The sequence below is a fragment of the Thunnus maccoyii genome, chromosome 9, assembly GCF_910596095.1.
Source record: "Thunnus maccoyii chromosome 9, fThuMac1.1, whole genome shotgun sequence".
Lineage (NCBI taxonomy): Eukaryota > Metazoa > Chordata > Actinopteri > Scombriformes > Scombridae > Thunnus > Thunnus maccoyii.
The window spans coordinates 31,505,773-31,533,716 of NC_056541.1; the positions used below are offsets into that span (position 1 = coordinate 31,505,773).

The following is a 27,944-nucleotide window of genomic DNA, read 5'->3' on the forward strand; positions in this document are numbered from 1 at the left end:
TTATTTTCAAACACAGAAACACAACGAGCTCTGAAAAATAACTTTTTATTGGAAGCTTACATCCCTGCTTTCATATACAAACGGATATGACCCTGTGAGTATATTGCACAAAAAATATACACTTTGTGTAAATCATTTTAAAAAAAACAACAAACAGGCCTAAATTTCCTTCAATGACAAATATGTGGAACAAAAACAGAGAAAGACAAGTATGGAGGTATTGTTCATTTGCTGTTGAGTAACGTGGAAATGGGAACTGAAAATCATTACCGTAAATGACCAATGTTATGGCACACATACAAGGAACAGAGCTGGTTAGCCAGGGCTTTTCCTTTTAATATCCACCATGAGAAAGGTCTATAATAAGAACTTACAATCACAAGGACAAAAAACATTTAAAAATTTTAAAAACTTTATCTCTCACTTCAGGAGGATGGAAATAACATACATTTTATACACCTTCATTGTTCTTCATGAAACTCACAGAGGTTGAAGAATTTATCAGACTGTAGTAAAAAAAAAAAAAAAAACAATATTCTTCACTCCTTCTCTTCTGGAAAATATCTCAGTTGATTGGATTGATAAAAGCAACAGGCTTTCACTATAATAATCCTGTATAGGTTTGTGATCAATTAAAACACAGTGGAGTGGGAAATTGCAGATTTGTCTCTTGCCCTTCATGAGAGGGGTAAGAGGTCAAGGTTCAAGGCCGGCGGTCATATTCGCTGATCTTCCTCTTGATGTGCGACAGTTTGGACCGCAGATATTTACACCGCCTCTTCTTAATCTGGTAGTCTGGGGACTACAAAAGAAAGACAATAATTCAAACAATTAGATTATATTCACAACAACTCTGATGTATTTCTTTGTAAAGAACAACACAAACATAGCTCTGTATTTGCCTTACCTTCTTGAGATTCTTCAGTCTGTTGTATTCATCCATGGTATCCTGAGATTAAAAAGACAGTGGTCATTGATGTGAAGTGACAATTCAGAGCAAAGCATCATTCATACCCTGTCCTAAATAAAGATTTCTCAACATTTTCAGGCCCTTGACCCCACTGAAAAGTAAAAAAAAAAGAATGAAAGAAAACATTCAATCTATGCAATAATAGAGGTGTCTGATGTTGTTTGAATTTGATTATGACATACTTTGTCATAGCATTTTCAAACACATATATGTATGGTCCCCAAATCTTGTTTGAGAAACTTTGGTCTAAACTAAAAGTAATGGTTACCTTAACTTTATCCTAATGACAAAGATAAATGTATACACCATGTTTCTGGTAGTCAAGGAGCCAAGAAGGATAGTTTTTGTCTCTAGTCCTTTGCCAAATTTTAAAAGGCAACCAAAACTCAATCTACCAGGACAGAAGGTTCAATTTGGGCCAATATTCTCATCACCTAACTAAATAAAAAGAGAACAGAAATTCCTGACTGTAACTCTCCTCTATCTTTCTCATTCTACTTTTAATCACATCATAGACAAGTCCTCTGAAGAAGAGAGGACTGGCCATCCTCACTTCAAAGAACCATACTCACCAGGAACTGTGGACTGCCCTGAGGGAGTTGGTCCAGCTCTCTGTCTAGGTCAGCCAAGTCCTGGTTTATGCTGTCCAGCTCTGCCTGCAGGCTCTTGTACTCCTGGTGATCCCGGTCAAACTCCTGTTTGTAGTTCAGACGCTCCTGCTCATCCACAATAGAAGGAAAGAAACTGCAGAGAACAGAATGAAATTAACTTCATTATGTGACAACTAGCCAATACTAATAACATTCTCCTCTATATACATTTAATAGTGTACAGACAAGATGGATTTAGGTCTTAGGATTTAGAGTACTCTATCATAACTAGAACAAGTCCTCCTCATAATCATTACTATCACTGACTATAACATCCCCTCACATGTACTCACACGCTGAAGTCCTCCTCCTCCAGGTCATCTCCAGACTCTGCACCGGTGTCATAATCCTTCAGTCTGGGCTTCAGGCCATCCACGGAGCTGCTGATATCTGAGTCTCTGCAAATAGATTGATTAATACGTTTAATATGCAGTACTGTTGAGTATCTTTTCTCACAGCAAAGGTTTGCTGAGAGTGTTGCTTTTTTATCCAGGAATGCTCTGTTCACACTCACACAGTTACACATATCCACACTTGGAAGCTGCCCAGTGCAACCAGTCTGATCTGTCAGCCACTGAACTTAATCATTTAATTATTCAGTTGTTCTTCATAAACAGGTATGACTTGCAAATTCATACATTTAAACATTTTAACTATATATAAAATTGTGAACATTAATTATCGCTAATGTGGACCCATTTTCATGTGCATATATTTATTTTGATCAAAGTTATTATCTTGGTTGTTTATGATGGAACAATAGCAGTAATACCTGTCAGTGAATTAGTAACAGTAACAAGTAACAGTGGAGATCAACCACTAGGAAACATAACTTGCCTGCATATTTTTAGATAGCTTGTTAATATAGACCGCTAAAAAACAGATTGAGCTAATCTGAGTCAGCTTGAACTTTATTTGAAATATTCAGAGATGGTACATATTGAGCTGTGAAAGCATTCCTCTCATGAGCATTCAACCTATGTAACAAACTGTGCTTTTGAACAATCAGGAATGAACTCTTAATTAGTAGGGGTGTACAAAACTCAGCAAACTGTAAAACCTAAAAATTTGTATGACTAGTTTAGTGGACATATATCAAGTCTAGTCCTGATAAACTTTACTTTAAAAACAAAGTTGGTGTAGACGTAGACTGCTCTTTAATCTGTTTCCAGGAACAGCCTAAAGTAGCGAGGCATTTCTATTACAAAGCTAGCTCAGTGTAGCATTAGCAGTGTTAAAATACCATAATAACCAAAGACAAATGCATCAAAATAGCTAATTCAAATGAATGGGAAAATGTCTCCAAACTCTTGACTGGTGCTGTATATGTGGGTTAAAACGCAAACTGAAGCTACTGAAGTAACTAAAAACTCTAAGTTAGACAATACCATTTTTCATTAGTTCCAACAATTGCGTTTTCTGGCATGTAATGAGTTATTATAGCCTCATGGGGTTCTAGCAGTCTTGTTTCCTCTTACATGTGGATTCTCTGTCCTCCTTGATGTTGTCAGGCATTACACACATTATTTGAACATTACGCATTATTATTGATTTTTCTTGCACCGCTCACCTAGTTTCTGTCAAGATTTATATGGTTTTGATGCCAGTAAACTTGCTATTTTCTAAACTTTATATCCTACAAAGTTGTTGTAATAGCTCTCTAGCATAATCAAACAATGACTATGTGGTTTAAGTGGTAACTCTTTAATTTGAGGCTGTTAATATTCACATGAAAAATGTACTTCTTGATTCACTCTGCCCCATTTTTTTTTTTTGTTCAGTCTAAGTTAGCCTACCTATAAAACAAGACTCATTGGGCTCATTTTAAACAAAAAAGTCTTTAAAACATTGACAGACCCTTGAGAGGCTGTACTATATAAAATGCATGGCTTACCCTGGCAGGTAAAGAGGCTTGTTGTGGTCCAGCCGGTCCAGATAGTCCCTGGAGCCCCCAACTTTATCATTATAGTCATTGACAAACACCTCCGGGTCACCTGACACATTGTTCACCTGGAGCAAGACACAAAGTCAAACAGTTTCCATAAGTTTTCAGTGTGACAGAAGAAAAATACAGTAGAAAGAGGCCTGAGGCTCTGCATTAAAAGTCAAACTTTAGTTCTTAAAGGGGCACTCCGCCAGTTTTACAAATGAAGATCATTCCCATGCATGCATTTGTCTTAGATAAAGAAACTGTTTTCAAAGGATTTTTATTTTTTGTTCTTCTGGATTTCACCCATTGTATCACAAAAATAACCATTTTGTCCACCATGTTTTGTCCTACAGTATGCCTGAGGTTTTGGTAAGTTTTTCCTAAAGTTCCTCTCATACTCTTCCTAGTTTATGCTACAGCAACCTGTTCTCTCCATATGGTAAACACTCTGGTTGTGTGCGCTGTTCACCAAGACCAACCGGTTCCACAACTTCTCCCTGCATGCCTTGATACCACTGATACCATCACTAGCATCAACAGGAAGCTTGAATGTCCCTCAGCTATAACAACTCTGTGAGCTCTGAAAGTGTTGCTGGGAAAGTTCACACACCTAGAATGAGAACTATGCCTGTATGGAAATAGTTTCTAGGTCAACACTTTTGTTTCAGGTAAACACATTTGTGCCACTGTCCTAAGAACATAAACCATGGCAATGTCATTACTGGAAATGTAAGGGCACTTACTTACATATTGAGATTGTTGGGTACATTCACTCAAGGTGATTTCAGAGTTTGGTCTATATGTAGTTCATTCTAATAGTTGTTAGATACATTTTTATTTTTAGACAATATCATCCTGACATTGCCAAACAACATGCTGTAACCAAGAGTAACTTAACAGGCCACACCCAGAAACTGCAAATGAAACTTTCCTTTCCTGCTCTTCATCTCACCTGACACACACACACACACACACACACACACACACACACACACACACACACACACACACACACACACACACACACACACACACACACACACACACACACACACACACACACACTCTCTCATCTGTCCTTACAAATACTGTGCCATTACTTTATTTTCTTTAGGAATGTGCCACAGAGTAGATCCTGTGCCCACTTCCTTGAAGTAAAATATTTTCCTATATAACTGTCTTTTCTGAGAAAAAGAAAACAGTTGCGTATGGCCTTGGGAATTCATAAGTATATTTCAAGGCTCTATGAAAGTCTCTCAAGTCTTTTACTGATTACACAAGCTTCTTTTCAGAAAAAAAAAGTATTTTGTGAAGTAAAATATTACTTCACTTTTCACGTTATAAAAACAATGGATTGGATAGAAATAAAGATTGACCTCTCAACATCCATGTTTTCCCTTTTATTTCCTCATAAGTAGCTTTAAGGTTTTTAAAATCATCTCTTATTCCACTTTATCTGACAGTATCACATACATTGTGCATGATATTGTTTGATCTCTTCATCAAAGTTACGTCACTGAGTGAAATATTCAAACCCAAGACCCTAGAATTTTATGGCTGCACCTTTCCATCAAATGAAAATATTCTGGATGTCTTTTGCATCAATTTGTACACATTTCCCAAATATTCAGCCTGACGTACTGTATTTGGTATCTTTTTCGTATGATCAACTAGAATTTTAAATAAAGCTCTGGGTGTATGAACAATGCTGCACAGCATGGGTTTGTACTGACTGACCCAGAGATTTATCATGCAGACTTACAAAAGGTACATACAATTAAAGTATATACTTTTGGATGTACTATGTTTAATTGAGCTCACTATGTTTAAAACCACTGTCCACAATTTGTTAAATGGACTTGATGTGCTTAATGTGTTTAATCAGTCTCATATGTTATTGAGTACAGGTACTGTATATTTAGTTGATCCAGCCTTTTGTTCTTCAGCAAACACTCATGTCACTCATGTGCTGTCATACAAACACACACTCACCCACTCTCCGACGCTGTTGCGTAAACCATCATGGACCACCTTCACTTCCTCCCAGAGAATGCGGTCTCGGCCCCAGCGCCTGATACTGGAGCGAGTCTTGACTGCAAACACCAGCAGGATGATGAGGGCTATAAACACCAGGAAGCCCAGGACAATAGCTATGGCCTGCAGGAAGCAGAGGACTCGACATCAGTGGGCTGAAATTACATCCACTAACATGGATAGTACATGACAGGTAAGTCTGAAAGTCGGAGCTAACACAGGACTCAAACTCAATAGTGGGTCTGAGTCAACAGAGCATAGGATTGCTCCGCTACCTCCACACAGGACTAGGTTAAAGGGTAGGTTCTCCAAAATTACATAGTTAAAACTCTCAAGCAAACAAAATTAAATGAAATGGCATATGGTTGAAAGGACAGATTCACAATTTTTTTCAAGTCTGTCAGAAGCCCAAATGAACATTGAAACATGTTTTTCTTGCTGTAATCATTCCTCCTGTTCATACTAACCATTAGAAGATCCCTTCATAATGCACTTACAATGTAAGTGATGGGGGACAAAATCCACAGTCCTCCTTCTGTGCAAAAATGTATTTAAAAGTTTATCTGAAGCTAATATGAAGCTTCGGTCGTCCAAATGAGTAAAGTAGATATCTTTCAACGTTACAGTTTTTTTAGTGCTTATGATGGAAATGTTCTCCAACTTATTTGTCTGTGAAAACTGTAAGATACTTGTTTCCGGTTTCTGGTGCAGTTTTCCTTGTTTCAGGAGTTTTCAAGAAATTAGTGTCACCAAAAAAGACTAAATAAGGCCTGATTGCAGCAACAAAATATACAGTATCTCTAGAACAAGTTGATTTAGAATTGGAAACAAGCTGATTAAGCTTTCAGAAAGGGAGAAGCATTCTTATCCTATAGGCAGAATTTTTGTTTTTTCTTGTGATTTTTTAAAAATAAAATATGACTTTAAAACACAGAAAATTACAATTAACAATATGAACATTTTTTCAGTGTTTGCAATTCTTTGCACAACTCAATTCCCTTAAACTGTCTAATTTTTTTGAAGCAATTTTTTTTTTGGATAGATGTTCTTAGCAATCATTGGAAAATTACTGTTGACTATATGGGTAAACCTGAATAATCTATCTTTGATATCTGTATACACAAATCACTGGCTTCCTGTAAGAAAAGAAGATATACAGTATACATAACCTGCCCCACTACGACCCATACACCGCCAAAAAACAAGCTTATCATACCTCTTGGGGCTCCACCACACAGTAATGGTAGAGGTACTGGTTGAGGAAGATGCCCTGGGCCTGGTTCTGGTTCTGGTACTGGGCACACAGCTGAACGACCTGGCTGTAGTAGACGGACCCTGTGGATTGGGCTGTTGGGTTCACCGCCACCAGGTACACAATGGTGGCAATGATCATCAGAAATGCCAAGATGGCACAGATGATGATGGTTGCTAGGTAGAACTTTGATGAACGGGCAGTTTTTTGCCTTGATATAACCAACACAAAAATGACAAGCACAGCTATGAAAGTAATAGCAGCCATGGCGATGATGAAGCCTTTGCCAGCTACGGGATCCATTTTGTTGTATCCATTGCCGTAGCCACCATAGGAACCACTGCCAATACCACCTCCATATGAGCCGCCATAACTGCCGCCATAGGAGCCACCGTATGAGCCGCCGTATGAACCACCATAACCTGGCATCAAGCCACCACCTACTCCACCTCCCAGACCCATGAGGCTCATATCATAGTCCCAGGCCAGTGTGGAGGCCACGCAGGCAAACACAGCCACACACATGATGATGATGATAATAGACATTATCTTCATCACACCCGGCGGTGATGTCCAGAGATAGAAGTGAAGCATCTTATCGTTCGGGTAGTAGGAAAAGGCTGGGTTGGACATCAGCTCGCTGTGCCTGGGTCTGCTACTGTGGCTGTAACAGAAGAGGACAAAGGAGCTGAGGTCAGTGTTTGTTGTAACAGACAGGCTTAGTGGAATGATCTACAACTTCGTGCCCGACGCTGCATTTCACATATGACATGGTAAAGCCTTAAATTAAATGCTGATATAAATATTACAACAAAAAGTCTTTTGGATTTGCCAGTGATTCTAAACAAAGCTGACACGAAACTGAGCCAACTTACATCTTTTACTAATACTGAGAAACTTTTTACGAATTACCCAAAAATGTACCCATTTTGGGTAATCTACTTTTTGGTTTATTCGTCATTAAAAGGAACAGTCCAACCTTTCATGAAATTCTCTAGTTGTCTTAGTTTCATGCCTGTGTGTCTAGTACAGAGACAAGTCCAGGGCATGTTTTCCTAGCTTAGACTGAATTTAGGAAAAATTGTAGATCTGCAAGTAACTTACTTTGACTGTCTGATCCAGCAAATGTTTGTGATTCTGGCTTGGTAGATGACTTAAACCTGAATTAACAGATTTTTTGGCCACAACAGAAACAAGTTGTGAACACTATGTTGACATATCGTCACCTTCTAAGTTGATATGTTGAACTTGTTAGTAAACAGTTGCTTATTTTCACATCCAGCAGTTATGGAGCAACATTATCATTCATTTGGAGTCGTGTTTCTGTCCACCTGGTGAATGTAAGTCCAATTTTTACTCTCTTTGAGCTCTGTTTTTGCTCTCTACCAACTCCTGAAAGAAATATTTGGCTCTTTCTATCCATCTATCTGGCTGATAAATGCTCCACTATGTTCACCAGCTAGTCTACAGCTCACTGTGTCTGTTTGCTGTTTGGTGCTGAGCAGGTAGTGAACAGTGACTTTTAAGAGCTTCTTCTCTGAGAGCAGCTGCCTGTTGCGGCTGAAAATGATAATGAAAAAGAAAGAGATTTATTTAGATCAATTTGACAGATCTACACATTTACCAACTTTTTATTTTGTTATGGATGTACTGCGTGGTAGTGGTGCAACAGGTATGCAGGCTGTATACAGGATTCACAATTAGGCTCCAAACGGTTGTGCTAATGACATGTTTACCAGCCAAATCTGCCTTTTCTGGCTTCTATCTCTGAAACTATTGTTTGCATTTCACTAGCGGTAAATTTTTTCTACATTTTTACCATCACCTTTTTGCAATGAGTGACAGCTCTCTCCACTGCTGCACTGCTCCAACAGAGCTTTCCTTATATAGACAAATGGGGGCATAGTAGTACGCTAATTACCAATAGCGGGAACGTGCCTGTCAATGTAGAATGATTCTGATTCACTAACATACGAATGGTGGTAAGAACAAAACTGGCCAGTGCGCACGTCATGAATCCGACGGTAATTTTGCATGCACACTTATTCTGTGCGCAAAGTAAGAACATTTCTACGCACATATTAGTGAATGAAACCCATTGTTCCAGACAGCATTACAGGAAGTGGTTCTGTAACACACAATGATGTTCCACAGGAAATAATGTGACCTGTCATTAATGACCTTATCAAATTATACTGTCTGTCTGCAACATAATGGTGTCAAATATAATAGAATATAACCCGTAGCTGTCATTTGATGAGCCTGGTCTCATAATGGGTTTTTGTCTTTCCCTTCATTGTGTGGGTTCCCAAACAGGAATATTAGGTTAGCAAAAAACCTATGGGACGCAAAACGAATGTGTTAAAAATTTTGTAAGTAAACGTCCTATTTTCCGTATTTCTGCACAGACCTACAAAAATCTAATTGATCGATCTTGTCTGGCTAAGCCGTATTTTCCAAAATGTCAGATTGTTAATGTTGGAGCCCTCAGATGCTACAGAGGTACAGTAAAAAGTTAATCAGCTCAATCAATACAACACTGAATAAACATATGGCAGCAACAGCAAGTGGAAAAAGCATACAGTGTATTCAAGTATTCAGACCCCTTCACTTTTCACATTTTGTTAAGTTACAGCCTTCTGCTAAAATCGTTTAAATTAATTTTGTCACTCATCAGTTTATACTCAATACCCCATAATGACAAAGTGAAGACAGAATTTTAGAAATTTTTGCAAATTTATTAAAAGAGGAAAAACTGAAATATCACATTGATCACAGTTGAAGCACCTTTGGCAGTGATTACAGCCTTGAGTCTTCTTGGGTATGACACAAGCTTTGCACACCTGGATTTGGGGATTTTCTGCCATTCGTCTCTGCAGATCCTCTTGAGCGCTGTCAGGTTGGATGGGGAGCGTTGTTGGACAGCCATTTTCAGTCCTCTCCAGTGATGTTCAATTGGGTTCAAGTCAGGGCTCTGGCTGGACCACTCAAGGACATTCACAGAGTTGTCCCTAAGCCACTCCTGTGTTGTCTTCGCTGTGTGCTTAAGGTCATCTTGGTTTCATCAGACCAGAGAATCTTGTTCCTCACAGTGTGAGAGTCATTTAGGTGCTTTTTTGTAAACTCCAAGCAGGCTTTCCTGTGTCTTTCACTGAGGAGAGGCTTCCATTTGGCCACTCTGCCATAAAGCCCAGATGGGTGGAGTGTTGCAGTGATGGTTGTCCTTCTGGAAGTTTTTCCCATATCCACACAGGATCTCTGGAGCTCAGCCAGAGTGACCATCAGGTTCTTAGTCACCTCTCTTACCAAGGCCCTTCTCCCACGATCGCTCAGTTTGTCTGGGCGCCCAGCTCTAGGAAGAGTCCTGGTTGTTCCAAAGTTCTTCCATTTAAGAATTATGGAGCCACTGTGCTCTTGGGAACCTTCAATGCAGCAGAAATGTTTTTGTAGCCTTCCCCAGATCTGTGCCTCAACACAATCCTGTCTCTGAGCTCTGCAAGCAGTTCTTTCAACCTCATAGCTTTGTTTTTGCTTTGATATGCATTGTCAGCTGTGAGACCTTATATAGACAGGTGTGTTCTGTTCCAAATCATGTCCAATCAATTGAATTTACCACAGGTGGACTCCAATCAAGGTGTAGAAACAGCTCAAAGATGATCAAGAGAAATGGGAGGCACCTGAGCTTAATTTCAAGTGTCATAGCAAAGGGTCTGAATATTTATGTAATGTGATATTTCAGTTTTTCCTTTTTAATAAATTAGAAAAAATTTCTAAAATTCTGCTTTTGCTTTGTCATCACGGGGTATTGAGTGCAGATTGACGAGGGAAAAAATGAATTGAAATGATTTTAGCATAAGGCTGCAGCATAACAAAATGTGAAAAAAGTGAAGAATACTTTTTGAATGCACTGTATCTGTAGGTAGGGAATGGGATCCCCTTTGAAACCCAGTTCTGAATTGGAGTGGTTCTAAATTAGTAAGGCAACGAGGTATTTTTTTTAGTTTGGTTCTTTTATTGGTACTTAAAGGAACCAACAAATGAGATCAGCGGAAAGATACATTTTTAAATCAAGCCGACACCAACGATAGTGTAAATGCAATAAAACCTTGACATGTAAAAACCATTTAGAGTTATTCATTAAAAACACAACAACAGGCACAATTTTGCATAAAAGCAATATTTTCAGCTGTTATGCAGTATGAATAAGTAACAGTGACTTCTGTTTTACATTCTTTTAAACTTCAGTCAGTGTTTTAATGTCAGGAATATTAAGCATTTTATTTAGAATTGGATGATATCGAGTTTATACTGTGAGTTTGTTTTTGTAAACATTGCCATTGCTGCTCTAGAAACAATATTTTCTTATATTAAAAATATATATGTACATTGTAATGCTGTAATGATTTTTGATGAGATGTTATAATGTGTGTGTGTGAGACATTAGGAATGCAGTACAGTAGTGAGGGATACAGTAAATGTAGGTTAACTTACGGTTTGCTGCCACTTGAATGGTGATGATGGGGTCTTTGTTTATGGCTCGGCATACTGAAATCCAACTGGAACTCACCCTGCTACAAAAACACACAAGCACTGATTTTACAAAAAAACATTAAAGAGTGAACTTTGTATTATGTTAACTGCTAATATCACAAAGCAGCAGCCATCCTTTGTTATCCATCCAAACCATATCCATAACCAAACCTAATTCAGTGGCATCAGATTTTTGGCAACTTTGACAATATATGCAAGTAATTTTCAGACTTTTCTAACAAGCCCAGGGGCTATATTTCTTCCAGGCAGCCAATACCTTACATTAATTTCCATACAGTTTGAAAATTGCTTGAATTAGGTAATCCACCACAATGATCATCATGTCTGCAGAATTTTCCAATTAATCTGCACCTACGTATATGTAGGGCTGGATATTGTTTCAATATCATTCAATACATGAATTTTAGTACGAACACTAAAGCAATCATTTTTTGATGTCTTGCTTTTGAGAAATATAGCTAAACATGTTTTTCAATGCAACCTTTGTTTCCATTTCACAAAAAAACCAAACTTCTCAAATTTTAAAATGAACAAAAACAAGCAGTCAAATCTAAACGAAACAGACAAAAATGTAAATTAAATCAGTAAACTCATTAAAGAATAATTAAATTAAACCACAAATCTGACCAGATATTTGATGACAGTTTTCAATACAATGGACAAAGTATTGAGGTTTGACCCATCTCTACTGATATTAACGGAAACAAGCGGCTGCCTCGAGGCTATGGAAAACATTAAAAATGGAAAACATCCTTGTGTTGATGTTAGTGTTATATTTGTGTGTGAGAAGTAAAGTAGTAAAGTATCACGGGGCATGACAGATACCTTGTCATTCAGACCTAATTTTCAAATACTGACCTAAGAGGCTGGTGAAACAGGCCTACTGCTTGGTCTTGAGGTTTGTTTGTGGTGAAACAAAGCAGAAAATAGGTGGGTGGAGATCTTACTGGCACACAAACTGAGAGCCGCACTATTTTCAAAAATGAGCAGCTGATAGGCTCAAACAGAGCTGGCTAGTTTCACAGACTGAAACCATAGACTGTAAAAAAATAGTAAAAGAATGAAGAGTGAAACTGACTGTATACTGCATGCTGGCTGCCATATTTGGACTAAAATATGGTCTTCTTCCTAAATTGTTTAACTTTACAGAGATAATTTCAAGTCAAGTGAATTTTATTCATAGAGCGCCAAAATAACAACATAAGTTAGGCTATCTCTGTTCACTTTTCACATAGAGTGGGTCTAGACATACTCTTTAATTTACAGGGACCCAATATTCTCTCATGAGCAAGCACACAACAGGTAAAAAGACTAATCCCCATTAAACATGATTAAAATTTAAAAGTAACCCTTTAACCAAATCCTTTTAGGTTGTCATTAGTGTAGAGATGAGCTAGTGTAAAGAGGAAACAGCTTAAACAGACATTAAAAAACCGAAATATAGCTAGCCCTCAACAAATACTGTACAGGCAAAATTGTTTGTTTTTTGTTTTTGTTTTTTGTTGCTGTTGTTGTTGTTGTTTTTAAATGGCGTAGCGTTAATTAAACTGCTATTTAATCACGAATACTATTGTTAACTCAGGGTTTCTTCAGAAATCTTAAAAGCATAAACGGGTTAAAGCTCTGCAGAGAAGAAAAACGTTGGTTTTGTTCTTATTACATGCCGCCCTTATTATTATAATTATGAAATTGACCAACCTAGTTTGCTGAACCGCCTGATCCGGATGAGGAAGACTGTACTGACGCTGCAGTGATGGACGCCAACAACATACACTAGAGGCGCGCGACCGCACCTTGTTGTGTTGATTGTGCTCTTCCACGCGCTCAGGAGACTGCAAAGAGACGCCCACAGGTGTGTGTGTGCTCGTCACGTGGTCTCCTCCTCAGGTCTTACAGGACTAACCTGTCTCTCCCCCCCCTCCCCAAATGACGTGCGTTTTTCACTGTGGACTAGGTTTCAGTTGTGGAGCAGGTTTTCACTCCATTGGAATGGGAAAAATTGTAACTTGCAGCGTCAACTCAGCATCTGCTTCAAATCATTTCCCATACATTCAGTAGTTTCCATATTCAACTATTCAGTTTTGTTTTAAAATCATTAAAAATTCAGGACGTATGGCAGTCGATTATATGTAAAATATTTTACAAAATGAACGTTTTTAACATGGGCAGTGCAATAGCTTTTGGTGTATACATTTCTACCACTTTAAATGAAATTTAGATTAGATTATTTTAAACGACTGTCATAGCCACTGATCAAATGTAACCTGAGGCTGAAAGGCTGTCATGTTGATCCAGTCTCCCTGCTGAGTGAATCTACAGGAAAACGCCTCCAGTGTTGCAAAACCTGACACCGGCAAAAAAAGAGTTTAAAAAAAAAAACACAGCTCAACAAAACCAGTCCTCCAGGCTGTATACCTGAGGGGCCACAATAGCAGCCATTTTATGAGGTTGACAGAGTGGTTTGAGATGGAGCGAGAAATGGAATGCAGTTCAGTTCACCCAGGTCTTTATATACTGAAAGGATATTCAGTGTCCCACTCAAAAATCTTTGGTTTTTCCCACAAGATTTATCATTCATCCCAGAGAGGAGCCACACTTATTCAGTCGTAAGGAATCTTCTTGGATGCATCACTGAGTGAATAATTTACCTCCACACAAAGACATACTATCCATTTTTCTTCTGTGGTACTAATTAACTTTGATTGATATTTCCCCTATACATTTTAATAAAGACATATATTGTGAACCATGGTTATAATGTCATTAGTTACCCACATTTATTACCACTGAGCCTGGGTAGCTGTTGGACAGAAACTGTGAATGGTTGGTGTTGTGGATATTTTTGAGCGATGGTCAGCACCTCAGTGGAGAAAAGTGGAAACGAGCCTTTGATGTCTTAAAGCTGAAAAAGTTTATTGAAGTACTTGATCAAGGAGAACTGAAATAGTGAACATCGAAGTCATCTGCAACTTGGACGCTGTCTCTTTCCGTTCTGCCCTCTGAAGGTCTGAGTCTTAGTCTTTAACCTCAGCAGATCAGCCTACAATATGAAAAATTAGTCTAATTGGTTCACTAGTTTCTTAACAAGGAACTGCATTTTACCCGTGTCAGTTTAGGTCACGTTGCATGGAACTTCAGCAGTTTTGGTTTCAATGTCTGACTGTGTCAATAGAATCTATGCATCCACCTATCTGTGTTGTCTAGGAGAGCCTCCTCCGACCTTGGTGACCATGGTGATGCTGATTTACCCTCTATCAGAGCGGCTTCTGCTTTCCCCAAAACATCACCGACAGCTGGAGTCTCAAGGAGAGGAGAATATGTCCCCTTCCTGCTTAAGAATTACAGTGTGACCTCAAGGCCCAGGCTTGACCCAGTGTAACCCAATTTGTAACCCCTAAAGATGGAAAATTCCATAACATTTGGTATAACAGAAGTCACTCGAACTGCACATTAGAACCAGAGAGGAGCTTAATGATTAAAGTCAAAGAAGGCAAAACCCAAGGATATAAAAAGGTGTTTCATTGACATACAGCAGCAGCACATACCAAATATGATACAGAATGAGAATATAAAACACGATCATGTACAAAAAAGAGTTTACCAAAGGACTGATTAAAACTACTACTAAAAAAAAAAAACACCTGTTTGTTATATTCAACAGATTTCAGTAACAAGACTTAGCAAAAATTCACTCTGTTGAGAGCTGTAAGTAAATGCTCACATTACACCTCACAGTCAGTGAGAAGACAGAAGAAAATCAATGTATAAACCAATAACAGTGAAGATTATGACAAGCAGCTAAACCTCCATCTATGACATGTACAGTAGCCTACGTAGAAGTACCTCCCATCTGACCAACCGCCAAACTCTGTTAAACTAACCTAACAAAATATGTACAGACACGTCTGTCTGCTGCAGCGCCAGTGTTCTGATCATAGTAGGAAGAAGCCTAAATCTACATTAGTATTTACATCAGTCCAGCTGAAAGCTAGCTTTGTCTGTTGATTCATCAATGCAGCCGGTGTGTCTAGCTGGCCAGCTCTCCATTTATGCCTGGTGTTAAAGGAACAGTCCCATATTTTAGGAAACATGGTTACATGTAAATAAAAGAGGGAAAATGTTTTTATGTTGCTGGAAGGCTTTTTTTTCCCTCTTTTGATGCCACATACATAATCTTCCCAAAATTAATGGTTAAAAATGATAAATACATTTGTCCAATGTGACCTTTTTATTTCCAGAATTTGATTCATCAGGTCCATTAGAAGTCAAAAGGTCTCAAAGAGCTGTATCAGTCAATTATTTTCATCTCATTCATGTATGTGGGGGGTCAGCAGGAAGTTAGTTAGCTCTAACAGAGAGGGACTGTAATGATCTATAGGCCCCAAAACACAGAAGCCTGATTAAGCCTGAAAAACTTTTTCCTATGTATGCACCCTGGTGGCATCTTTTATTGGATTGAACGAGGCACCATCTTGGAAGCTGGCTGCCTAGTTACATTAGCAATTTCCCCCTGCGTGAAGTCTTTGTGTTAAGCTAGGCTAAACACATACTGGACCGGACACACAGTCATGACATTGATAGTGGCATCCTCATCTGACTCTAGGTAAAAATGTATACTTCATAGATCTGCATCAGGAAATGCTATAATGTACAGTATAATGAACAATCCTGTTATGCCCTTCATTTACGTTACAGCTGATGCATTCCAGCTGTTTATGCTCTACACATGTTTTCAGGTCTGATTTTTGGTGAAGCTTACTTCAACAGTGATGGCATTTCCACCTGCTTCAATGTGACAGTGACATATCTACAATCAGCAATTATGTTTAAGAATGATGATAGCGGTTTACATTCTTTGCGGGGTACTTCTCTCTTGACATGAAGTTTGCATTTCTAACTTGCTGACTCTGGAAGATCCCACCTCATTCCCATCACAATACATGGTCTCTGCTCTGTGCAGCAGACATGTATGTTTCTTATGTACTGTAGACACAGACTGCATTTGGTGTGTTCACAGCAATGTTTCACTGCTGTATTAGTCGCCGTCATTCCAGTCCATGACCTTGTTGTACTCCTGAATCTTCTGCTTGATGTGAGAGAGCTTGTTTTTTAGGTACTCACACCTCTCTCTTTTCTCCAAATACGTTGGGTCCTGACAAGAAAAACAAAAATAAAGGCAATAAATTCACTGTTGACCATCTTTTCCTTTGTTGCAGTTTTCTTTCCACTGGTTACAGAATTCCTATAGATCAGGGACAGCCTTACAGTGGTAGTCAGAGAATATCAATGACTTACTTTAGTGGGGCACTGTATGGGAAATACAGCACAATACAATAGAATACAGTGGAGTACAATACATGGTTGTTTTTTTTTACATAATTTTCAGCAAACCAGACAGCCATTAACAAACCAGGATGGAGGAACATTTTAGATAATGGAGGCACTTCAGCTTATTACAGAAGCCATGTAGAAGTCATCAGATAGATGACAGAACATCGGACTTACTGTACAAAAGGGGCAGTCCAGTGATTTACATCTCCATAAAACTTGTGGGGGACTTGTGAGAGACATATAAGAATTAGAAAAATCTAAATTGAAGCAGCAGAGGTAAAAACACCCCAGCTTTTAGTCCATAGTATAGGTCAAGCTCCAAAACACTGGATTCTAAAACTTCCAAAATGCAACTTGATAGCATCTATTTAATAAAAGCTCTGCCTAATAAAAGCTCATGTGTTTTAAACTCCACACAGCTAGTTTGTAATGTCTGCTTAGTCCAAAACCAAAACAAGATAACTCTGATGACACATTTGGTTGATGCAACTGGGACAGAATGAACTGATAAGCTTCTAGTTTCACTTTAAAAATGTGGTTAGGATGATTAAGTGATTACTGCATCATAAAAACATCTTTAATAACAGGGAAAGTTGGTGAGTAAGTTGGTGAGAAAAGTGTCTCTGTTAAAAAAAAAGAGAAAGGTAAAATAAAAAACGTATCATGATTGTTAATTTGGTCATATTGCGCTTTTAGTGGAGGCTGTGCATAAAAAGGAGATGGTCAAAATAAAAATAAAGTTGGTTTGAAGTGTCTATGAAAAAAAGACAAAGCTACAGACAAACTTTTGGAAAGCTCAAGTAGCCATTTTGCATGACATGCTACTTTGACTGTTAGTAGTTCTGTTCACACTGTACAGACGACAGCTGGATTATTTTGATGCGGAAGAAAAAGTCTGAATCTAACATTGGAGATCAGATGATATCAGAGATCCTGATGTGTGTGTGTGTGTGTGCGCGCGCTTCAATTTGACTGAGTGAAGAATGACTTGTAGAAGAAGTGGTGTGACATTTATCGCAAATTATGTCATTGAAAAGTGAATTTTGGTGAATTGTTTACTGAACTTTAACCAGAGATGCTGCATTTTTTTTTTAAAGAAATTACTTATTTAAAAAGGGACATAGTATACTTGTCATGGGGAGACTAATTTTTTTGTTTTTGCATTCTACCTCTGGGTATCAACAGAATTATCTCAGTAAGATATTAACCACAGTATGAACTACGGCGTGGAAACAGCCATCTAGTGAGCGACATTTTATCATGAATACTTACAGCTTTCTTCCTCTGATATTCCAGCAAAATGCCATTGATCCGCTCCTTCTCCTGAAAGAAAATTAGCACATTACTGGACATAGTTCGACAATGTGTATCCAAGAGTGCTCCTGTGTGTGTGTGTGTGTGTGTGTGTGTGTGTGTGTGTGTGTGTGGACTGGAGCGGAGTCAAGATTGTACCATTTGGCTGGAAGGTCGAGGGGGCAGGTTCTGCATCATCTCATCCATCTCTTCAAACTTCTTGGCCATGGCCTGAACCTCAGCATGCAACTCCTTGTACTCAGCATACTGGTCATTGAACACAGCCTTGTACTGGTCCCTCTCCTCCTCTGAGTGGATGGCGGGATACTTCCTGTGGAAACAGGGCCGAAACACAAAACATTTTATGGTGCTGCTGGCTACATTCACACTGCAGCTGAATGTGTCTCTGTCTCTTCGCAGCAGGTCTGAAGGGTGGCAACATCAGTCAGTTCATCTAACACTTGGGTCCAGTGTAATCCCAAATAAGGTTAAGAGTAGACTGCCTTTAAAACCCGATTAAAAAGGTACACTGTGGAGTTTCTTATAAACAAACAAAAGTTATGTTTACAGTATTACTCACCAAAACACACTATATATATCCTTGAGCTTTAACCAAAGTGTTGAATGCATTCCTTACTATTAAAACATTTGCAAAATTGATTTTTGAAGTATTTTAATTATTGTTGACAACTATGTTTACTAGTTTACTAGTCTTTGCTGGTGCATTGATGCATTTCTTGGCACATAACAGCCACCTGTAGATCTGTAGGAATAGTGTGAAACTATTGGCAAGACTGTGTATAGCATCACCTGTGTTCGTGTGCACATGCGTCCTCATGCACATACATATGCAGGAGACAAAGAAAACAGGGACCCCTCATAAAAAAAAAAAAACATATCCATAGCGCAACCAGAGGACAGAAACTCCACAGGGTACATTTAACCTTCAGATTTCTTAGGTGTGGTTTAAAATATTGCTAGATTAGGATAATCCTGAATTAACCAAGGAAGATTAGAGCTAAAACACATGGCTAGCAATATTGCATTTTTTTCTTGTTGTCAATAAATCCCATTAAAAAACCCAAATCAACAGTGTGTTAAGCTGCAGACCTAGATTTGCCTAGGCAAGGCACGTTTATTTGTAAAGCACATTTCAACAACAAGGCAATTCAAAGTGCTTTACATAGAGCATAAACAGCATCAAGACAGGATATAAAACCACATAAGGCAATGTAAAAAGATGTTTAAATACAACTAAAAAGTATTAAATTGGAAATAAAAAATAAGCTAAAATAGAATAAGACAAATAAAACAGGAGAGTAGAAGTTACAGTGCAGTGTAAGATACAACTTCCTAAATTTCCTACAGCTGGTCACTGTAGTTGTAAGCAAACATTACTCAAACAGAACTATTTTCAGTGGTGGATTAATCCATGTTGGTGCTCTAGGGAGTGTTCTGGCAGCAGGACGTATTTGGGATCGAGCTGTCCATTGTTTTGGACAACAATGGCACTGAAGATTTATCAGTCTTTACATACAGTACTTGTTAGTAGGATTGATTAATTGTTGGTTTAGGTGTTTTCATGGAATTTGTTGATAATAGGAACAGAAGAGAATATCACCCTATACACAAGTTCATTTCATGTCACACACTGTGTGAGACTATGATATCAGTTTTGCAGCATGATAGATTGTGAGGATTTAGTCCTCAATTTCTGACACAGTCAGGATTTTGATGCAGCCTGTCTTTTGTCTCCAAAGTTCTACAGTGGCCATCATTTGACTTGTCTCACAGTGTGATCTAGAAAACTACTTAGTGACTACTTCAACAGGAGCAAGACACCAAATAATTATGATTAAATTAGCTTTCAAGAATGTTTTCTGATGTACAAACTGCAGTGGAGGTCATTTCACTGCTGAAGCCCATTTTACTGCTGTCACAGACATGATAGCCTGTACTGGCCTGAAAATCAATACACTTTAAAGCGGATTGAAGTTTGTAACAAATTGTAACAAAATCAGAGACTGTATTTATATTTGACATGAAATCATACACAATTAAGAGGCCTATCCTGGATGTCTGAAAATAGCAAAGTATTTCTGTGAAATATGACTAAAGGCAAATACTCACGCCACATAGTCAGCTATGACGACAGGTTTGGGGATGTATCCAGCTGGGATGTGACCTCGGAGGATCTCTGGCTCCAACGCTACCAGAGGAACGGCTGCAGAGTTGTTTGGAGCATCCATGAGGTCTGGCTGGATGGTGGGGAGAGGTGTCTGCTCTGAAGCCCTGGAGCCTGAACCCAGCTGCAGTAGATGTACAGACTCGTGTGTTCAGTTCATGTACACTGTGTTTAATGTAATGTCCAATACAACATTAGACATACAAGCCATTATACTTACTACAGATAGAGGCACTGATGATCCAATAGTTTTCATCTAGGATTATTGTGAAGAAAAGATGGAGAGGAATTCATTTTTATTCATAGTGTAATCAAAGACAATTCAATTGCCTATTGTATTCAATGAACCATTCCAGTGTTTTTGAATGTTATAGACCACTTTTCAACTCTCTGCAGTTTAATTTTCATACTAAAGTTAACTGAAACCAATAGCTGACTGGATGGTAGAAAAAAAATCGGTTATGTTTTAGAACATGGTGTAAAATGTGCACTGGTATGGTCCATTAAATAGCCAAACTGTTCTAGAGTTTTTGAGACAAGGAGTCAAGGTATATTATATCTCAGACAGAGTATTCAGAATGTGACAAATGACTGTTCACACACAGGTTGGAAAAGGATTGTTTGTCTAGTGTCAAGGTCCCATTCACAATGAATGGTAGCCTGTCATGCCTTCAATGTTCAAGTAGCAGTAAACCAACAATAAATATATGGGTGACAAATGTCTGGCAAGAGATCACAATGATTTTGAACTTGCACACACAATATATGTGCAGTAAGTCTGATATATAGACCTGTAGTGGCTGCTTCTTTGATATCTTTGAATAGCTTTTAATAGCTTGCCCCTTCTTACATTACCTTTAAACCCTCAAATCTCATCCTGGTCTCTGAGGACCATATGTAATACCATCAAAAATCACTGACTTTAGATTTAGTCTATTTACTTTTTAAACTGCTTTTTTCTTGTGAAATGCTGCATAATTGTACCTTTTCAGGCCTTTAATATTATTGGTATGAAACAGCTGAAGAAGGGAACCGATTGAACCATTCTAAAGTCTTACATATGCAACCTGTCACAAAGGTTTGCAACTAGGCATTGCTTTATATTAAGGGGTTACTAGCCCCATTTGTGACTTCAGCACTCCATACAGTATATTACTCAGTCACAGTGTTCCTTAAGTAAATGTTAGGGTGAAAATAAAAAGGTTATCTTAAACCCTTAAACCCCCCTCAGCAGCAAGTTGCATCCTCAGAGATATTTTCACAATCCCACACGTCTACTCTCTGCCCGCAATGATAACATGATATACAATTCATTGCTGGATAACAAATGAAAAATAACATTTTAATTTTTCCCCTAAGGATTGTGTTCGGAACACTATGTAACTGAATCACAGAGTAAACTAAGGGTTGCTGAGGTCACAGATATGGGCCCAAAGGGTCAAAAGCAATATGGGAGAATCGCTGCTTTAGGAATGTGTACAATGTTCCTACTACAGGTCCAGTTTTCATTCCATTCAGACCCTACAGCAGACTATTTAACAGAGTAGTAAACTAGAGGGAAGTGTGTGCGTGTGTTTCAGACCTCCTGTGCCAGCTCCTCCTTCCTAATCCTTGCTGCTTCATGTCTCCACAGCTTCAGACACACTCCTGCACTAATAAAGTAGAGCACCATGGTGATGAAGAGGAAAACAATGGCTGCAGTCTGGCCAGCCTCAGTGCGACAGAAGGCCCCGTTGATTCCGTTATTGAAAACTGGTAAGTTGCACAGCCCCCCACGGGTGGTGTCCCTCACATAAACTATCCCTGCTGCTAAATAGAGTACTGCCAAGACCAGGTTGATTGCGCACTCTGTCAACGGCCACCAAGAAGAGTCTAGAAGGATAGCTCTGTAGTATAAGGTCATTCCAAGAACTAGTAGAATTACAGTCACTATCCACGCAAGACCAGCCACTACTAGGACAAAAGGTGTCTTGGGGCCGGTGTAGTAACCCCCTTGTGCACCTGCGCCCCCACCGAGCCCACCAAACAGCTGTGGCTGGGAGTATCCATACATATTGAACCACTCGTTGTCCTTGTGTACATAGGCACAGACGCAGGCGAACACGGCAGCTCCCAGCAGCAGCTGCACACAACCCAAGATCCTCAGCAGGCCGGCCCAGGATTTCATGTAGGCGTAGCGCAGGTGGTACTCCTCCACCCGCTCCTGGTAGGTTTGAGCTGAGAGGTTGGTGGGCACAGCAGATACAGACTCGAATGCGTCTGCACCCAGCAGCAGCCCATCCTTCTGAGAGGTGTAGGGTTCCCGGTAGGAGCCGGGCAGGGAAGGAGATGGAGGGGCGGAGTGGGGGGGTGAACAAGGGACCCCTTCTGTGGTGTGGCAGTTGGCACTCTTCCTGGATGAAGGTGCAGGGGAATGAGGTGTAGGTGTAGGGGGGATGGACCAACCCTTGCTGCCACGGTTACCGCTGTTGCCACGGAAGAAGTTCTTGACGGAGTCAGGGATGAAGCGATGGACCGGCTTGATGTCCATGGCATCACAGTCACCCTCCATCTGCTCATCTTCTGCAGGAGGGTAGAAGGACTCAGGCCCAATGGCGGGTTGTTCAGGTAGAGGAGGAGGGGGGAGGGGGTCTAAGCTGAGGGCTGGCACTATTCCATGCATGGGTACTGGAGGCAGAGGTAGCCCCTGGTCCCGATATAAGGAGCCCACAGGGACCTGGTCATAGTGTGGTATCTCTCGCACCCGGTCGAACCTGGTGACAAAACCGCCTCCTCCTGAAGACATGGGGACCTGGTGCCAGTGCTCTCTATAGAGAAAAACTGAGGATTAAAACACAGTCTACTGTCAGTGGGAGGTCCTGCAATGGCTTTAAAGGATAATTATGGTTTATTACTTGAGTCTTAATTCTGTAGCTTTAGACATAACTTCTACCGGTCATGATAACATTGCACTCAGCCAAATGGTAGCTGTGATCTAGGAACACGGTGATACTGCTACAACAAGGTCCGATGAGGCAACAAATACGAGCAGTAAGACAATCTGACAGGTTGTAAACAAGTCGACAGTTTATGCTGAGATCATCAGACTACACAGTATCAGCCGATCATAGCTGTAACCATTTGACTATCAGCCAGGTCAGGAGCATTATATCAACTAAACCACTCACCCTCTGCACACAGACGTCTGCTTCTCATCCACACACACTCACTCTCTTTCTGCTAAATGGGAAGCAAAAAGACTGAGGCCGCTTTCACCAATCAGTCTCCATGAATGGTTCCAGTGTCTCTTACATTCAAAAAATCCTGATTACATAAAGAAACATTCACTGGTGTTGTGAGGTCAGTTCCTCGCACTTTTACTTTATCCATTACCTTGGTACATCAGGCAAGTTGTGAAAGACAGCTAGCTATGACTTTCGAAGTGACATGTCTCTTGGCCAAGTCACAGCAAGACTCTATGATCACCTCACCTGCCACAGAGATCACCTCATGAGACAAAAATATTTTGCAATCTGATCTCAGCATTAGCCAGATTATCCCAAACCACTTAATTTAGAGGTCAAACAGAATGATCATCCCACAGTGCGCAGGAAATCTGTGTGAGCAAGACTACAGTAAGTACAGGAGGTCAAAATTGAATCAAAGTAAACTGTAATGGATGTTTACACCAGAGAGTTTGGTGAATAATTTTACCTTTCCCCTTTGTTTTCTCTTCCAATTACATTTGGCCAGCCTGTTTGTTTCCAACCTGTCTAATCATCTGACTGCTTTTGTGTCTTGCTCCGTCTGACCTGTGCATTTTTAGCAATGTTGCTACAAGCTGACATCACTTCCAAGGTGTCAGCTAGTAACCAATAAGTAATGTTAATTTTACTGACAGAAATGATGGACAAAACTACAAAATCAAGAGCCAAGTTGTAATAAATCTAAATTATCCAATTAAATTTGGAGTCTTAGTGCCGTAAAGTCTCAGTGGTGTCGTGTCAGTACTTCTCCAAATTTACCAAAGTACCAAAGGACTCCCTTTGCTTTTCTAAGGTAACAAACTGAGTGAAGCTACTTGTTCCTGAACATTTTTTTTAATACTGTTAAAGTTAAAATCCTTCACTTTTTCTCCTACTTAAGAAAGAAAATGCTATTTACCTAATTTTATTTCACTTTAAAATGCTCTTAAGTTTAAGGGGGTCCAGAGATCTCTGAAGTCTGTTTGGGTCCTAAATGGAGTGCAGACACAGAGGTCAGCACACACCCTCTGAGGCATGTTTAGGAAAGACTGGTCATGATTAACAATACATTGAATGAAGCAATATGATTTATCATAGGATAGTTTCAGCTCAATGGTTGCAGCTGCTGCTTTCTTGTCAGCTGTTTTATCCAAAACACACATTTTTGTGCATTCCTCAGGTGTGAAAACAACAAGAATAAATCTGGTTTTCATGCATCTTCATTGTCTTCACTTGTCATTCTCCTTATGTTTACTGTGTTTCCGTCTACCAGCAGCAGGATTTATTTTCTTTTCTCCAGTTTAATTTGGTTCTTTTTGTTTCCATTTCCTATTATTTCATCCCTATTTATGTACTTTTATGAGGGTATTTTACAGAATAAACAATAAGGTAGATGTAGGATAAATCCTTATGTCTATTTTTTGTGACTTGGATAATTGGTGTAACAAGATGCAGCATAAACATCCTGATTCAATTTCTGCAGTTCGGGATTTCACAAAGAAATGAATTGTAAATATTGCATTTGAAAAGTTGAATAAAACACCACAACAGCAAGGACATCCTACCAGCAAATAAAGCCTCAGCAGATGACATTTTATAAAACATAGATTTTTCTTGAACTGGAATTCAGCAGGTGCCCATGACCTCGCAGTAGAGCTAAATCCCTGTTAGCATGGTTAGCCTGAGTCAGCTGGAATGTAGAAGGACTGACTCTCTGCCACAGTGACACACATTCACAAACTTCCTATTGTCTTTCAGTTTGGACAAAGTAAACCTTAAATATTTAACAGCAATCCATGGGTGTGTAGTTGAAGGTCTGACCGCTAAGTTGAAATCAGCTAAGTTTTGACATATTTGCTTTTGAAAATTACTAAAACAATTTTTTTTTTTTGTACATAAAGTGCATTCATGTATATATAATAGTCAAGAAAGTCTTATACCCAGATTTAAGTTATCATAATTGGAAGAGAAAAAGTCAGATTGGTACATCCTACTGCAGACAGCACTGAGTATTAGCAGTGTGCTACAAAACATTGCTGAATTCACAAGCGAACTATTGTACATGAATGTACTGTCCCTGTAGACTTTTAAATCAATATGCACTTTCCTCTGCAATTCCACTCACTCCTTTGAAAGACAGTAATGATAAGAAATAGCAAAAAATCTTTCTGGGCAGAGGACAACCTTTTGGATAGATTTTCCAAATCTATAGGAGACACTGAGAGCATCTATCGAATGAAGTGGATAGAAGCAATGGTTTCTGGGTCTTATGATGAGGAATAGCCAGCGATGGGAAATATTGTACTTTCTACTCCACTACATTTATTTGACAGCTTTAGTTACTTTCAGATGAAGATTTGACACAATGGATAATATAACAAGCTTTTAAAATACAACACATTGTTAAAGATGAAACCAGTGGTTTCCAACCTTTTTGGCTTTTGACGTCTTACAAAAAGCAGTGTGTAGTCGGGGTCACATTTCACATGTCTATGAGTTGTAAACAGCTCCACCAAATAGTGGTTTTTCCCTCTAAACTTCTCACATGCTTTCATTTTAATAAATGTTCAAATGATCCAATATTTCACCAAAAAATCAAAGATTAGAGAAAAAGTCCAAAAACTGAAAACAGATTTGTGTATCAGAACTTTGTTTTTTCTTCTTTCCTCTCCCATTAATCATCTCACGACCCTTCAGATTTATCTGGTGACCCTTTGGAGGGGCCCGACCCCTAAGTTGGGAACCACTGGACTAAACTAGCTAACTGTATATAAAGTAGTGTAAACTAGCTCCACCTCCAGCAGCTACAACAGTAACATGCTGCTCTAACACTGATGCTTCACTATTAATAATCTAATGATGTCATATATAATAATATATCAGTCAGAGGCACCAAACCACTACTTTTACTGCAATACTTTAACTACATTTACTTAAGTATGCTTTTTAGGCAGGACTATTACTTGTAATGGAGTATTTTTCCATTGTTGTATTGGTACTTTTACTGAAGTAAAGTATCTCATTACTTCTTCCACTACTGGGAATAGTTCATCCTATGACTGAAGGGACAAGAAATTTAACCAGTTTAACAGATAACTGCTGAAAGTCTCATCTCCATATGTATGTATGAGTTCTACATTCATCTTTACAAATAATTTAGTCTCATATTCAGCCTGAAAAAATTATATTTCTTCAGACTAGAAAACATGTCAGAATAATTCTAGTTGTTCCCAGGCTGTTTGTCTGTTTCAGAGTTTTTCTAGAAATGACTTGACAGAACAAGGCAGATTGTTGTATTACGTTTCAGGACTCTCGGTAGACTAAATACCTGCAGAGTATGATTGATTTGTTTTTATCAGGCTTCCAAACCTTGGGGTCGGGTCCTAAGATAAATATGAAAAATCCTTGAAATGAAATAATGTGAGAAGGACAAAACATATTTTAGTTTAACTAATTATGAGGCAAGTCCACAATGACCCCATAACCTGTGATGTGGGGTCACAAGACATTGCTCTATATTAGGATGTCACATGCCTAAAAAAAAAAAAAAAAAGGGGGAGCCTCGGAGTTAGTAGGTCTACATCATAATCACAGGACTAAAATAGGAAAAAATAGGACTAAACCTTTAAGTCTGATCTGTAGTGGGTCCAGGACAACGGAGGTTTAAAATTTAGGAAATTAACTTTCTAGCCTACACATTTAGACAGATAATTCTAAGCGGTATGTAGACGTCACTGTTCATAACATACGCTGAAGTTGTAAAAAGCCTGATGAAATGTTCTAGCACGGGAGGCAAACAGCTGTTAAGTTTGGTTAACTGGATCAAATTGGATAAACCTGAGAAAGATGGATAAAACAAACGCACCGCAGTTTACAATGAGAAACACGATACCGCCCATCCTTCTCGTTGTTGTTTTTTTTTTTACATGTAAAAAATCTACAATCTTGTCCTGAAGACAGCAGTAAATCACACTAACAATTCGATATTTAGACGTGGACTTACCTGCTGTTAATTCTCCGACTATTTTTCTCAGTGAAACAGGTGCAACATCCTGTCACACTCGCTTTGTTCGCCTACACTCTCATACTGATCTCAGATCAGTCGTCTGAGCCGATCCCAGCTTCATTTAGGCTCATAAGTGGAAACGAAAACTGACCTCAGATTCCCGCCGCGGTGAAACTCACCTGGCCAGTCTAACCAGCCACGCGATGCGTTCACGGGCTACCCTCGCATGCGAATTTCCACATTCAAATTCGTAAAACAAAGCTCGCTCATTAGCCAAGTTGTCTGTTTCCTAAATATCGTGATATTATTTATGTAAGAGTAAGGAATTTGAATATTTCTGATACTGATCAGACTTTATACATAACATCAAATTTCCAAAGTTTTCAGCAAATGACTGATTTTGTCTCATGTTTGTTTTTCAACATATATTTTTATTAGATTTTTTTTTGCTTTGTTATTCTTCTGTGCAGATTATTTTCGTATTGCTGTGCATTGTTCTGTACATATTCAATGCCTGC

At 39.0% G+C, this 27,944-nt stretch overlaps 1 protein-coding gene across 1 annotated transcript; it reads right to left on the reverse strand.

Annotated features, from left to right (window-relative positions):
• Positions 1 to 28: 28 nt before the first annotated feature.
• LOC121903854 lies at positions 29 to 27,583 on the reverse strand. Its single transcript, XM_042421245.1, has 15 exons — positions 27,424 to 27,583; positions 21,779 to 23,003; positions 20,417 to 20,452; positions 20,142 to 20,320; positions 18,171 to 18,342; positions 17,991 to 18,041; positions 16,426 to 16,539; positions 11,328 to 11,407; positions 6,801 to 7,500; positions 5,543 to 5,707; positions 3,515 to 3,630; positions 1,914 to 2,018; positions 1,543 to 1,714; positions 908 to 949; positions 29 to 802 (listed from the first exon to the last, which is right to left on the reverse strand). The coding sequence occupies exons 2-15, from the start codon at positions 22,979 to 22,981 to the stop codon at positions 704 to 706; spliced, it is 3,234 nt and encodes a 1,077-aa protein (XP_042277179.1). The 5' UTR covers positions 22,982 to 23,003; positions 27,424 to 27,583; the 3' UTR covers positions 29 to 703.
• Between the last annotated feature and the right edge of the window lie 361 nt (positions 27,584 to 27,944).